This window comes from Pan troglodytes, chromosome 9, assembly GCF_028858775.2.
Source record: "Pan troglodytes isolate AG18354 chromosome 9, NHGRI_mPanTro3-v2.0_pri, whole genome shotgun sequence".
NCBI lineage: Eukaryota > Metazoa > Chordata > Mammalia > Primates > Hominidae > Pan > Pan troglodytes.
In genome coordinates, this window is record NC_072407.2 from 105,339,916 (window position 1) to 105,353,460 (window position 13,545).

Here is a 13,545-nt window from a genome sequence, read left to right on the forward strand (position 1 = left end):
GTATAAGTGATCTTCTCTGGTAGTATATTTTAACTTCTTGCTTTTTTTTATGTGTGTATACATTATAAGTTTTTCCTTTGTGGTTACTATGAGGCTTGAGGAAAACATAACCAGTGGATTTTAAACTGATGACAACTTAACTCTGATTACAAAGAAAAGAAAAGAAAAACAAACCAAGCAAAAAGAAAAAATTTACACTTAAACTCAATTCCCTTTCCCCCATTTTGGGGATTTTTTTGGTCTCAATTTATATCTTTCTATATTGTCTATCTCTTAACAATTTATTGTAGTTAGTATTTTTGATAGGTATCTTTCAGACTTCATAATAAAGATATGAGTGGTGATATACTTCGAATATACGTCCCTAGCAAATCTCATGTTGAATTGTAATCCCCAGTGTTGGAGGTGGGGCCTGGTGGGAGGTATTTGAGTCATGGGGGCAGATCCCTTGTGGCTTGGTGCTGTCCTCACAATAGTGAGTGAGTTCTCTCAAGACCTGGTTGTTTAAGCATGTGGCACCACCCTCCCTACTCTCTCTTGCTCCTGCTTTTGCCATGTAACATGCAAGCTGCTGTTCTCACCATGTGAGATGCCTGCTTCTCCTTTGCCTTCTGCCATCAGTAACAGCTCTCTTGAGGCCCCCACAGAAGCTTAGCATGTGCTGGTACCATGCTGGCAGAATCATGAGTCAATCAAATCTCTTGTCTTTTTAAATTAGCCCATCTCAGGTATTTCTTTATAGCAACACAAGAATGCCTAACACAAGTGACTTACACACCGCAATTACAGTGTTAGCATTTTCTGTATTTGTCTGTATACTTACTTTTACCAGTGACTTTTATACCTTCAGATGATTTCTTGTTGCTTGAGAATCCTTTTCTTTTAAATTGAAGAATTCCCTTTAAAGTTCTGGTGTTGGTGACATTTTTTAGCTTTTGTTTGCCTGGGAAAGTTTTTATTAATTTTTATGTTTGAAGAATGATGTTGCTGGATATAATATTCTAAGTTGGAAGCTTTTTTTGCCTTTAGCACTCTGGATATGTCATCCCCCTCCCTCCTGGCATGTGAGGATTCCACTGAGAAATGTGCTGCCAGACATATGGAGCTTCTTTATATGTTATTTGCTTCTTTTGTCTTGCTGCTTTTAGAATCTTTTCTTTGTCCTTGGCCTTTAAGAGTGATTATTATATGCCTTGAAGAAGTCTTATTTAGATAGAATCTGTTAGTGATTTTGGCTGTCTTGTACCTGGATATTCTTATCTTTCTCTATGCTAGGCAAGCTCTCTGTTATTATTTCTTTGAATAAACTTTATATCCTGATCTCTTTCTTTACATCTTCTTCAAGGCCAATAACTTATAGATTTGTCCTTTTGAAGTTATTTTTTAGATCTTGTAGGCATACTTCATCCTTTTTATTCTTCTTTTTCCTCCTCTGTATTTTCATGTTTTCAAACTCACTAATTTATTCTTCTGCTTGATAAATTCTGTTATTGAGACACTGATGCATTTTTCAGTTTGTTAATTGTATTTTTCAGCTCTAGGAATTGATTGTTTTATAAAATTATTTGAATCTCTTTATTAAATTTCTCTGATATAGGCCAGGCGCAGTGGCTCACACCTGTAATCTCAGCACTTTGGGAGGCTGAGTTGGGCGGATCACTTGAGGTCAGGAATTCAACACCAGCCTGGCCAACATGGTGAAACCCCATCTGTACTAAAAACACAAAAATTAGCCAGGCATGGTGGCAGGCGCCTCTAATCCCAGCTACTTGGGAGGCTGAGGCAGGAGAATTGCTTGAATCTGGGAGAGGCAGAGGTTGCACTGAGCCAAGATTACACCACTGCACTCCAGCCTGGGCTAGTGAGAGTGTCTCAAAAAATTTTTTTCTCTGATATAATTCTGATTAATTCTCTGTGTTATCTTAAAGTTCATTGCATTTCCTCAAGACAGCTGTTTTGAATTTCTTGTCAGAGAGGTTACGTATCTCTGTTACTTCAAGATTGGTGACTGGTGCCTTATTTAGTTCATTTGCTGAGGTCATGTTTTCTTGGATGTTTCTGATGCTTGTGGACCTTCATCATTGTCTGGACATTGAAGAGCTAGATATTTATTCCAGTCTTCAGAGTCTGGACTTGTTTTTACCTATTCTTCTTGAGAGGGCTTTCTAGGAATCCAAAGGAGACTGAGTGTTTTTACCTAAGCCTGTTTTCACTAAAGCTGTTTTAGCACTATTGGGAACCCTAAGCCCAAGAACTCTATGACTCTTGCAGACTCCTAGAAACACAGCCTTGGTGGACCTTAGGAAGATAAGGGAGAATTCTCTGGGTTCCTAGACAAAATCTTTTGCTCTCTTTCCTCTCTTTTCCCCAAGCAAAAGGATTCTTTCTCTATGCTGGGTTGCCCAGAGTTTGGGGAGAGGCGATATGGGCTCTGCCTTGACCACCGCAGCTGGCACCATGCTGAGTCATACCTGAAGCCTCAAGCCTTCCACACCAGCACAGTACTGAGGCTTGCCCAAGGCCTGTGACCACTACTGCTTGGCTGTCACTGATGTTAATTCAAGGCCTGAGGCTACTTTAGTCAGCAGGTTATAAGCCAGCAGGTTCCCTTCTGGCCCAGAATGGATCTTGAAACATCAACTAAGGAGCAAAGGCCTGGAATCATAGGTTTCAGGAATCTTCCTGGTGCTTTATTTTCCTGTGACTGGGCTTGTTTCCAATTTGCAAGACATAATCCTCTGTACTCTTCCCTTGCCTTCCTCCAAAGAGAAGGAACGTGTCCACGTGCTGCATTGCCTGGAGTTGAGGGAGTGGTGATGCAAGTACTCTTGTGGGCTGCTGCAATTGGTGTTACACTGGGTCACACCCCAAGCCCACTGCTATGGACATCAGAATAGCACCAGGGCTTGCCCAAGGACTGCAGTCACTGTGTCCTGACTGCCACTCAGATTTATTTGGGCCCTCAGGCCATTTAATTAGCTAGTGGTGAAGATGACTGGGACTTGGTTTCCTCCTTCTGAAGCAGAGGACTTCCCTCTGGCCCAGGGCTGCTGTATATGCTCCTTCCATGGGCACTGGTAGAATTCTGCCTGGTAATGAGGAGGAAATTAAAGAAAGAAAAAGAAAAAGAAATAAGCTTTCCTGTATTAGGCTGACTTATCCTAGAAGCAGCAACAGGCACAGCCCAGACCCAGGAAAAGCCTCGATAAACAGCTATCTGCGAAGCTAGGACACAAAGGAATGTTCTCTGGAGACTCTCCCAGCACTCCCTCAACATAGGGAGGAGAAAAACAAATTTTTCTTTCTCTTATGGTATGAGTTTATAGATTCCTGTTCTCTGTAAGTAATAACTTCAAGTGTTCTGTTTTATCTAAGTGGTACAATGAAGGTCATGAGCCATCTGAGAAGGCCTGAGCTACAGCCACCTGGGCACCATAGTGAAGGTTATGAAATAAGCCCGTGCAAGACACTAGAGCAAAACCTAGATAACAGCCATCTGTGCTGAATAGCAAGGGTCATGTGTAATTCTGAGTTATGCACCTGTCACAATTTGATCAACTGCCTTTGTTCTGCCTCTCTATCCTTGCTTTCACACCACTGTAATCCTGCTTCAAGTTACCTCACTCCCTTTTTGAAGGGTGTATAAAGGTCAAGAGCTATCTTTGTTCTGGGCCCAGTCTCAGGATGTTAATCCACTGGGTCTGAGTGCCCTCGATAAAATCTTCCTGCTTTACTCCAAGGTCTCTCTGGTCCTCCTGATTCCTGTAACAGTATTGTGTTCCGCTCAGTGACAGGACCACACTGAGTTCCAATGCAAAGTCACACTCACTTCACTTTCCTCCCCTATGCACACAGATTCTCTCTGTGCTGTGCTGCCTGTGGTTGGGGTAGGAGTGGTATAGGCAATCCAAGACTGTTCTTCTCACTCTCTTCAATGCCTCTTTACTTGTGAGTCTATTGAAATCAGCTGCTGTGATCACTCACTAGATTTTTTGGTTTGTATGAAGGTATTTTCTTGCATGGATAGTTGTTCAATTTGATGTTCCTGCAGGGGACAATTGCTGGAGGATTCTATTTGGCCATCTTGCTCTGCCTCCTTCTTAACTGTTGAGTCTAAAGACTGAAGTAGTTGGAAAAAAAGATGCTGGTGTCCATGTTTGGAAATGCTTTTGAAAATACTTTATCTTGTTACTGGAACAATTAACATGTTCCCAAATTTGGATACACATGGTGAGTAATAACTGTATAATACACATCTAAGAATATGGAAAACAGTTGTCCCTGTATTTAGCACTAAAATTAGTTTATTGAAGTAGGCTTTTACTAGCATTTTTGAGAAGATAGAAGCAATAGGACTAAAATTCTTCATTTCCCATCAACACATCTGCCATTTGCCTTAGTACTCATACTCATTCTGCTTTCCTTTCTCTTACTATGAATGAATGTCTTTGCTGTAATCAAAGCTCAACTCATTTGCTGTTTTCTTCTTCATTTCTGCCATTATCATCTTCTCCCACATCACGAATTTCACCTTCTTTGCTGGATCTTTTTTTTTAGCATACAAATATATTTTACTATCTTCTGTCTTAAAAATACCTCCCTTGGTCTCAGACCCTTTTCTAGCCACTATCCTATTTTTTACTTCTTTCTAAACTCAAAATTGTCCATTTCTTTCTAGAACACATTCTTCTCTTGATTGTTATGTTTCTTTTTTCATTCCCCAACCCTCTTAGGCTGTTCCTTTTTACTTTCCTTTACTGGCTTCTTGTCTGCATGTCTTCTAAGTGTTAGAGTACTTTTCTTTTTTACTATAGTTTTACCCTGGGTTTTATCCTTTCATTATTACACATTCTCTCTGTAGGTGACCTTACCCAATCCCTGGATTTAAATATCATTCTTAAATTACTGATGCTTATATCTCTTATTTCCAGCCCTGGAATTCTAAGCTTGTGTATTTAATGCTTATTTGATGTTTTTATATGAAAAACATCAAAAATAAATGTCTCAAATTTAATGTGATCAGTACAGAACTTTTGATTTTTTTATACTAGCATCTACTCAGTTGTTTAATCCAAAACCCCAAAAGTACAGTCATGTGTTGTTAAACAGTTAACAGTTTAGCAGTGTTGTTTAACAAAAGTACAGTCATGTGTTGTTAAACAGTTGTTTAACAGTTTAACAGTGTTTAACAAAAGTACAGTCGTGTTGTTTAGCAGTGGGGATGCATTATAAGAAATGTGTCAGGCAGTTTCATTGTGTGAATATCATAGAGTGTACGTAAACCTTGATTGTACACCCTCAGACACACCTAGGCTATGTAGTATAACTTATTGCTCTTAGGCTACAAACCCGTGCAGCATGTTACTGTACTGAATGCTATAGGCAATTGTAATACAGTGGTAGGTATTTGTGTCTCTAAATATAGAAAAGATACAGTAAAAATACAGCATTATAATCTTATGGAACAACCATGGTATACATGGTCCATCATTGATTGAAAAGTCATTATGCAGCTCATGTAATTCTTTCCTCTCTTTTGTTTCTTTCTATACTCAATCTACCATCAAATTCTTTTGGTTTCAACCCTAAAACTTACTCTGAATTCATTTTGTTTGCTTTATTAGTACCAACCTAATACAAGCTATCATCAGCTCTCAATTGCTGCCATACCTTTTATTTGTTGTTTCTATCTTTAGAGTATATCCAGAATCCAGTCACTTCTCAGACCTTTAGGACTTTCTACCACTTTGTTTAAGCCACTTTTATATAAGCGAGATTATTACCATTCAGGCTTCTATCCTTCCCCCCTTTAAGTCTATCCTCAACATAGCTGCTAAGTGCCTTTTGAAATATAAATTAGATCATATCACTTCTCTGCTCCAACTCTTCTGATGGAATGTGACATCTCATCTTCTTCAGAATCCTTATAATGTCCTACAAGGTCTTACCCTCAGATCTTATCTCCTAACCACTCTTGACCCTTGCTCAGTTCTTTACCAATGTAATAGTCTTTTTCTTGTTTTTTTACTGCTCTAAGTATGTTTCTAGAATATCAGAACCTTTGCACTTGCTGTTCCTATTGCTCAAATGCATGTTAAAATAAAACAGGACACTTTTCAGAGAGGTTCTTAAGAGAGGTTTTTTTTTCCTACCCATTTAGTCTTTAATATACAGTTTTTGTGCCACATTGCACATAACCTTTCTTACTGATTTTATAGTTTGACTCCCCATCAACTCTTTGAAATACTTATGGTACTATTTCATCTCCAGGTCAAATGACATTCAAGGTTTAATGGCATTAATTAAAAACCTCATATTATTTGTATATTCAGATGCTTTGAAAGTTTAATACACTTAAAATCATACTATTTCTAAGCAAAAATTATGTTTACTATTGTATGGCTGTATGACTTTGTATTTGGTCAGGTAGCTTTATTAAATTGTTTTAATGTAAAATTGGAGTTTTTATTTCAGGAATACGTTTTAAAAATTCAAATTACTGGAGAACAACAGGCACTTCCCTCTTTTTAATCAAATTTTAGAGCTTTGATTTTAAATGTAATTTCTCAAGCATCATTCATATGGAAAGATCTTTATTAAGTTTTAGCAATTTTTTATAATCTGTAAACCTTAAAATAGTAAGTTAAAAAGATGTATTTATGAAAGTAGTATTGATTTGAATATTTAAATTAGCATAGCAGTCCTCAAAGCTTTTAGGGATGCCTGTTTAATATGATTCTACAAAGCAAGACTTATGTGCTGGCAAAATCTACTACATTACTTTTTAGAAATGGTAGTGACCAGATGCAAGTATTCTTACTTCTGTAATTCTGATATAATTTTGACTTAAAATGACTATCATGAGGAGTATATTATACTATGTGTATTGAGGTATTGGAAATGTAAAGAGACATGTCCCCATACAGTGCTACAATAACTACAGTAACCAGAAATTTTTAAAGGTTCTTCATCCAAAAGTTATTTTTGAACTATGCATCTTTCCTAGTTTTACAGTTCTGTACCTCTTATGGCATCATCCCATCCCATGCACCCTGCTTTCATAGCTCAATCTGTCTTATCAAGTTTGTGTCTAAAAGAAAGAAAGACATAAGGATATGTGCATTCATTTTCTGTTGCTGCTAGAAATTTATCAGGTTTAAACAATGCCCAGTTATCATCTTCTGCAGGTCAGAAACCTGATGGGCTCCCCAGGTTTCTTTGCTCCAAGTTTTGGAAGCCCTGGGGAAAATCCACTTCCAAACTCATTCAGGTTCAGCCCTATTCAGTTTTAGGAGTGAGGTCCCCATTTTCTTTCTGTCTTTTGGTGTCATTCTCAGCTTTTAGATGCCAGTTGGTATCTAGCCTTCCTCCATCCTTAAAGCCAGCATTAGCAGATCGATTCCTTTGCATGCTTCATATCACTCCTGTTTCTCTTTTCTGCTACACTTCTTTGACTCTAACAAGAGAAACTGCTCCGCTTTTAAGGGGTCAATTGATTAGCTTGGCCCACCTGAATAACACAGGATAATCTTCTTACTTTTAGGTTCATGACCTTAGTTACATTTGCAAAGTCCCTTCACAGCAGTACTTAGTTTAGTTTTTGATTGAATAACCAGGGCTTAGGATTCTTGAAAGAGGTATCTTTAGAATTCTGCCTACCACAATATATTTGACATTTTTACTTGTTTCTAGGGCTCAGTACTATTCCATTTCTAAAGTGCAGTTTCCCATTTAATTGGTTCATATATATTGGGTTAGGTAGTGGCTGTTGATTTTCCTCTTTTTATTGATGTTTGTGGTACATTTTTACAATTTTTTTCTCATAAAAGAAAGGTAATTTTATACATCTGATACTTATCAGCTCTTTGTTATGGAGGATGAGAGGAATGAAAAAGAATGAATCTATTATACTTACTGTGTATAATAGTTTTGATAATTTGCCACTTTCTTTACTCAGGTACCTGCAAAGTACGGGAGTCAATTTGTTCCTTTTTGAACTGCAAGTTGTTTCTTTTTTATTATCTCAGTATTGTATTTGCATAAAATAAAAAACAATAAAGGTTTAAGTTATTCGTTTGTCTTATTCTTATTTTTTTGAAGGAAGTGCTGTATTTATTTTTTAAATTATGGTCAGAATATAAAGTTCCAGTGATTTCCAAATAGTTTTACATGATAATTCACAGTGCAATTATTATTTTTGGCTCTCTAACTATATTAGTTTTGAATGATTCATATTGATGTTTCTGATGGTATCATGAATCAGAATTATTTGGATTGATAAAACCAGTATACTCAGTTCACTTAAAGTGCAACAGAAATTTTGCTGGAGTTTTGTGGGCAGGATGGCTAACATATAATTCCAAGTGACATGAATGTCACCTGTGTTATATTAAATGGCGAGGTATTTTTCATGATTTTTTTCTCCAACTCAAAATGTTTTATTGCTTTGAAATATTGTGTAAAATGAATTAATGGACATATATTTATATCCTGTGGGATTTTAAAATTAAAAGTTATAATTGAATTTACTAGGCTCTGGATAATAAAGTAGTGAAAGATTCAGTATGATTCTTGCCCTCATGAAGTTTACAGTGTACATTGGTTAAATAAGCAAGTGGTATGGTAATCTGCATTTTAGCTTTTTTAGACAGTTTTTGTATTGGCATATATTTTCCAAATAAAACACACTTAAGTCAGTAAGTAGTTATTTCAAATGTAAATATTTTATATATATTTTGACATTTTTATTGTATAATACATAGTAATTACAGGAGTATCAGAAAATGCATAGACATGAAAAGAAAACGAGAAACACCTGGTATTCCATCATTAGCACTAATCATTGTTAATGTTTCTATGTATGCCTTTGCTTTCTTTTTATGCACATAGAAGTGTATACATTACAATCTGGAATTATTGCCAAATCTCTTGAATGGTCTGATTTTTCTGTAAATTATCTTTTACCTCAACATGTTTGTAACTTCAGTTTTAATGTATGGCTATCAGAAATTACTCAGACTCCTGTTAGAAACTCAGTTTCTTTCTACCAGTTTTTAGCTAATATCAACAGCTACAATGAAAAGCCCTTGTACATGCTTCTGCGTCCATATCCTGAATTGTTTCTTAAGTTATTCTAATTTTAATTACTGATCAAGGCCATGTACATTTTTAAGACTTTTGATACACTTTCTTAAATCAGACAATATATTTAATTGGCCTAGATGTTTATTGAGTTAATGAATAAATAAGTGAATGCTTGAATCAATGGAAATATTTCTTACTGCATTGCAAGTACGTAAGAATTCTTTATTGCTAAATTTAAATTGCTAACAATTGAATAGTTGTTAGCAATTTAAACTTAGTTAAAAAGAAAATTTATAAAATATGCCTCTAAAAGCAATTCATCAATTTTAAGTGGCTCTTGGAGTAAATTTCACCTGTTATTAGGAATATTTCTGCCTTTGGAAATTCTTAGCATTATGGGTAGTTGTTGTGAAGAATAGACGAGGGTGCTGCTTTAGGTGTGAAATGTACCTTTTCAGGTTGGCTATCTAGAATTGTCTCTTTTGACTCATCATGATAACACAGAATTTATATTTTAAAGTGTTTACTATTCTTAATTCTTTAAGGATGTCCATATCTGAGGTGCAGTCTTGTCTATTCACTTCTATTTTTGAGAATATATGGAAGCCCTTCTTGCCCATGTACTCATTCAGTTACATTCTCCTAATTTTTCATTTATTTTTAAACTCCTGTGTAACACTCATTTTAGCTCAATTCAAACAAATATATTTTAAATTATTAATTGACATGAGCCTTTTCAGTTTGGCCTTTATGAAATATATTAATAATGGAAACTTTCAAGTTTTAGCAGAAGAGATTTAAATATAATAGCAAAATTATAATATCTTATCTGAATAGGACTTTATAGTTTGTGAAGGGCTACAGAGCAGAAAAATCACAGATGAATTGTTTAAATATAGTTAATGGTGGCAGCTGGGTGCCCTTTGGCAAGATAATCAATTTCTTTGAGTATTAGTTTTCTTACCTATAAAATTAATATAGTGATATTTGTTTCTCAGGATCATTGTATGGTTTATATATCATTTAAATAAACTACCCAGTATAATGCTTAGTATTCAGTAGGTGATGAATAAATAGAATTTGTTACAATTATTTTACTTATTTTGCTTCCAGAGTACCTGTGGATTGCTTTATCCTTGTTTTGCAATTGAGGAAACTGAGGCACAGTGCATTTTAATGATTTGCATAGAGTCATTTGGCTAACAAATATAAACTGACAGCTGTGTACTTCTGTCTTAAATGAAGCATTCTTTTCACTCTCCATACAACTTTTTTTCCCCATAACACATGGGCATAAGAAATAACTTTTTGGCCTGTATCATGCCAGTGAAATCATTTACTCAGATCATGAGAAATCTGATTCCCTATAAGCGTGATACAGAGTAGGCACTCAACTATCATATCAGTTAATGAATTGTATTGTACTAATGAGATATATAGATTGATGGTTGGGTTCAGTCTTCTCTTGCATTGTGGTCTCAATTTACAGTACAGCTACAGGCCTGTATTGTGGTCTCAATTTACAATACAGATGTTAAATGTGGTAATCAGGGTACCTACCTCCTAGCATTGTAATAAGAAGATGATATCATACGTGGAAAACATTTAGAAAAATGCCCGGCACCTTAAGCATAAAACAGATGTTGGCTATTACTAGTATATTATTTTAGAGTAGTAAAACTTTAATGTATTATGAGATTACAACTCACCTGGGTATTCTCTATTATATATCATATAATTAGATTTAATAAACTTTTTAATAATGCATACTGCTTTTATTTTTAATTTTTAAAATATATATTTTAGGACTGAAAGAGGTGTCCCCACTGCCTCTAAATCTCAAACGTTTATACAAAGAGACACTGGAAATTGAACCCATCTTGATAATTATTTCTCCGGGTGCTGATCCTTCTCAGGAACTTCAAGAACTAGCTAATGCTGAAAGAAGCGGAGAGTGTTATCACCAGGTAAGTACATATTGTCCCGCTGTTTTTGTTTTTGCTATTGCTGTTCCCACACTTGATGATATTGGTCAAATGGACACTTTTTGTTGTGATAAGCCAAATAATGCCCCCAAAAGTGTCTATGTCCTAATCCTCAGAACTGTGGATATGTTATTTTCCATGGCAAAATGAACTTTGCTGATGTAATTGAGGATCTTCAGATGGGAAGAGTAGCCTGGATTAGCCAGGTGGACCCAATATAAAATCACAAAGGTTTTTTATAAGAGGGAGGCAGGTGAGTCGAGAGTGCAGCTAGGAGATATGTTGATGTAAGTAGAGGTCAGAGGAGTGAGAAGGTGCTGTGCTACTGGCTTTGAAGATGGAGGAACGGGCCATAAGGAAAGAAATGTAGGTGGCTTTCAGAAACTGGAAAAAACAAGGGAAGAATTATCTTTTAGAGCCTTTAGAAAGAACATAGCCCTATAGTAGTGCCTTTGTTTTCAAACTCAGACCCTTGACTTTAGACCAGTGAAACTTCTGGCCGCCAGAAGTCTGATGGTAATTTAAGGCACTAAATCTGTTGTAATTTCTTAAAGCAGTTATAGGAAATTCATACATTTGCTACCATTTTGAGAATTATTTTTAAAATTTTACTTGGATGCTTTTATAATAAATCACAGTAATGTTTATTTACACTTTATTTACCTGACCTGAAAGAAATACAGAAAATCTTGAGTAAAATGTATTCATTGTAATGCCATTTTTTTTTCCCTGAGGTAGGAACTTTTGTTTGTTCGGGGTGCCTTTTTTTCAATTTGCATGTAAATTTGAAAATGAAATGTATTAATTCACTCTCAATTTTTAAGAAGTGAATACATCTTTTTCACAGGGAAAATAATTAATAATGATTTTTTAAACAACTGAATACTTCATAGCAACCAAAAATTGAAAAGTAAAAATTCTACGAAGAAAAATATAAATGAAAGATAGCAAAATAGCAGCGCTGTTAGGCTCAGGTGTGCAGGTTTTGCACTAAGTCTAGAGAGTTCCAGTCAATCATAGTTAGAGTAGATTAGTTTATACATTAGGTCAATATTCAGTTATCAGTGAGGGATCTTAGGAAGGGGAGCTCTACAGATTGTACCTGTTACTAGTGATTTTGGCAGGAAGGTTAAACTATTCATATAAGCTTTTAATTATTTAACGAAGATTAATTTCTGGTATTAGTTTGATTCTTCTTCCAAATTTATTATTAAAGCCAGTTAGGAAGGTTTAGGGATTACTATTATTGAATCTCATACTGTTATATTACAACATGTTAGCAGATCTGTTTTTTAAATTTTGTTTGTTTTTTTGCTTTTGTAGGTTGCCATGGGTCAAGGTCAAGCTGATTTAGCAATTCAAATGCTAAAAGAATGTGCCCGCAACGGAGACTGGCTCTGTTTGAAGAACTTACATCTTGTGGTATCTTGGCTGCCAGTTCTGGAAAAGGTAGATTCAGATAAATGTGGTACAAATAATATCTATTATACTCAACTTAGTAATCTCCAAGGGACATCAGTATTAAAATGTCATGCATTATTTATGATGATTTAAAAAGTAATATTTGAGAAATTTTAAATTTAAATATTTCATAAATATGTACAATTCTGCAAAATAAGACATTAATAGAAAGTCTATAAAAATCTTTTTTTAAAGGCATATAAGAGAAGCCAAGACATTTTTAATGAAGATTGACAGGGAAACTTAGAAGACATATTTATACCATGAGTTTCTTTTTTTGCTCTTATTCTGTTGATCTGTATTGGGAGAAGAGACATAGTGGGGTGTCAGAGGGAACTGCCTAACTTCCTAGGTGCTAAGGAAGCTAGAGAATAAACTGAAGCAAATGTTTCATTTATCTCAAATGGACTCAGGAGAAAAATAATCTTAAGACAGGACAAGTCACTGGATAGGCTTTACATGCAAACCTGGATTTTATTCTAGTGCTTATTTAAGAAAGATGAGTAGGGTCTTGGGTAGTTAAAGATGATTCTAAAGAGATATTCCTTGAAAGTCAAATAGGATTTTGCTAAGTATAGGCAAAGAAAGGATATCATGATTTTAATTCCATCAGCACAAGTAGAGATAGTGTTGGGGATGTCCACCCCTAGTACAAGGAATGAAGAGATGTCCTTGATAGTACTAGACGGGCCAGGCAGGGAAGCGTGGGGAAATTGAATTAGATGACTAGGAAAGAGCTAGGTTATGGAATACCCTGAGAACCATGCAGAACATTTTGGAATTTTTGTCCTGGGACTTAGAGAGCCAAAGGAGGTCCTTAACAGAGAAGTTAGTAATTAATTAATTAATTTATTTTTTTCTGGCAGTGTTATATAGAATAGAAACAAACAGAATAGAGTAAATTGAGGGAGGTCCTGCCCTAGGTGTGAGGTATTAAAAATCTCTGCAGTCCTAATTAATTGGCAACTACACACTTCCACAAATAGAGAGTCAGTAAATTTTTGATGAGTAAGTT

At 35.5% G+C, this 13,545-nt stretch overlaps 1 protein-coding gene across 4 annotated transcripts in view; it reads left to right on the plus strand.

Annotated features, from left to right (window-relative positions):
* The window catches only part of DYNC2H1 (dynein cytoplasmic 2 heavy chain 1), a 374,133-nt gene that overhangs the window by 183,592 nt on the left and 176,996 nt on the right, over window positions 1-13,545 (plus strand). For 3 of the 4 annotated variants that reach the window (XM_063784470.1, XM_063784471.1, XM_063784472.1), the window contains 2 exons: window positions 10,891-11,051; window positions 12,393-12,518. In XM_063784470.1, coding sequence (XP_063640540.1) covers window positions 10,891-11,051; window positions 12,393-12,518 — 287 coding nt within the window. Of the gene's footprint in view, window positions 1-10,890; window positions 11,052-12,392; window positions 12,519-13,545 lie in introns of those variants that run through there. The other variant, XM_063784473.1, reaches the window with a different exon arrangement.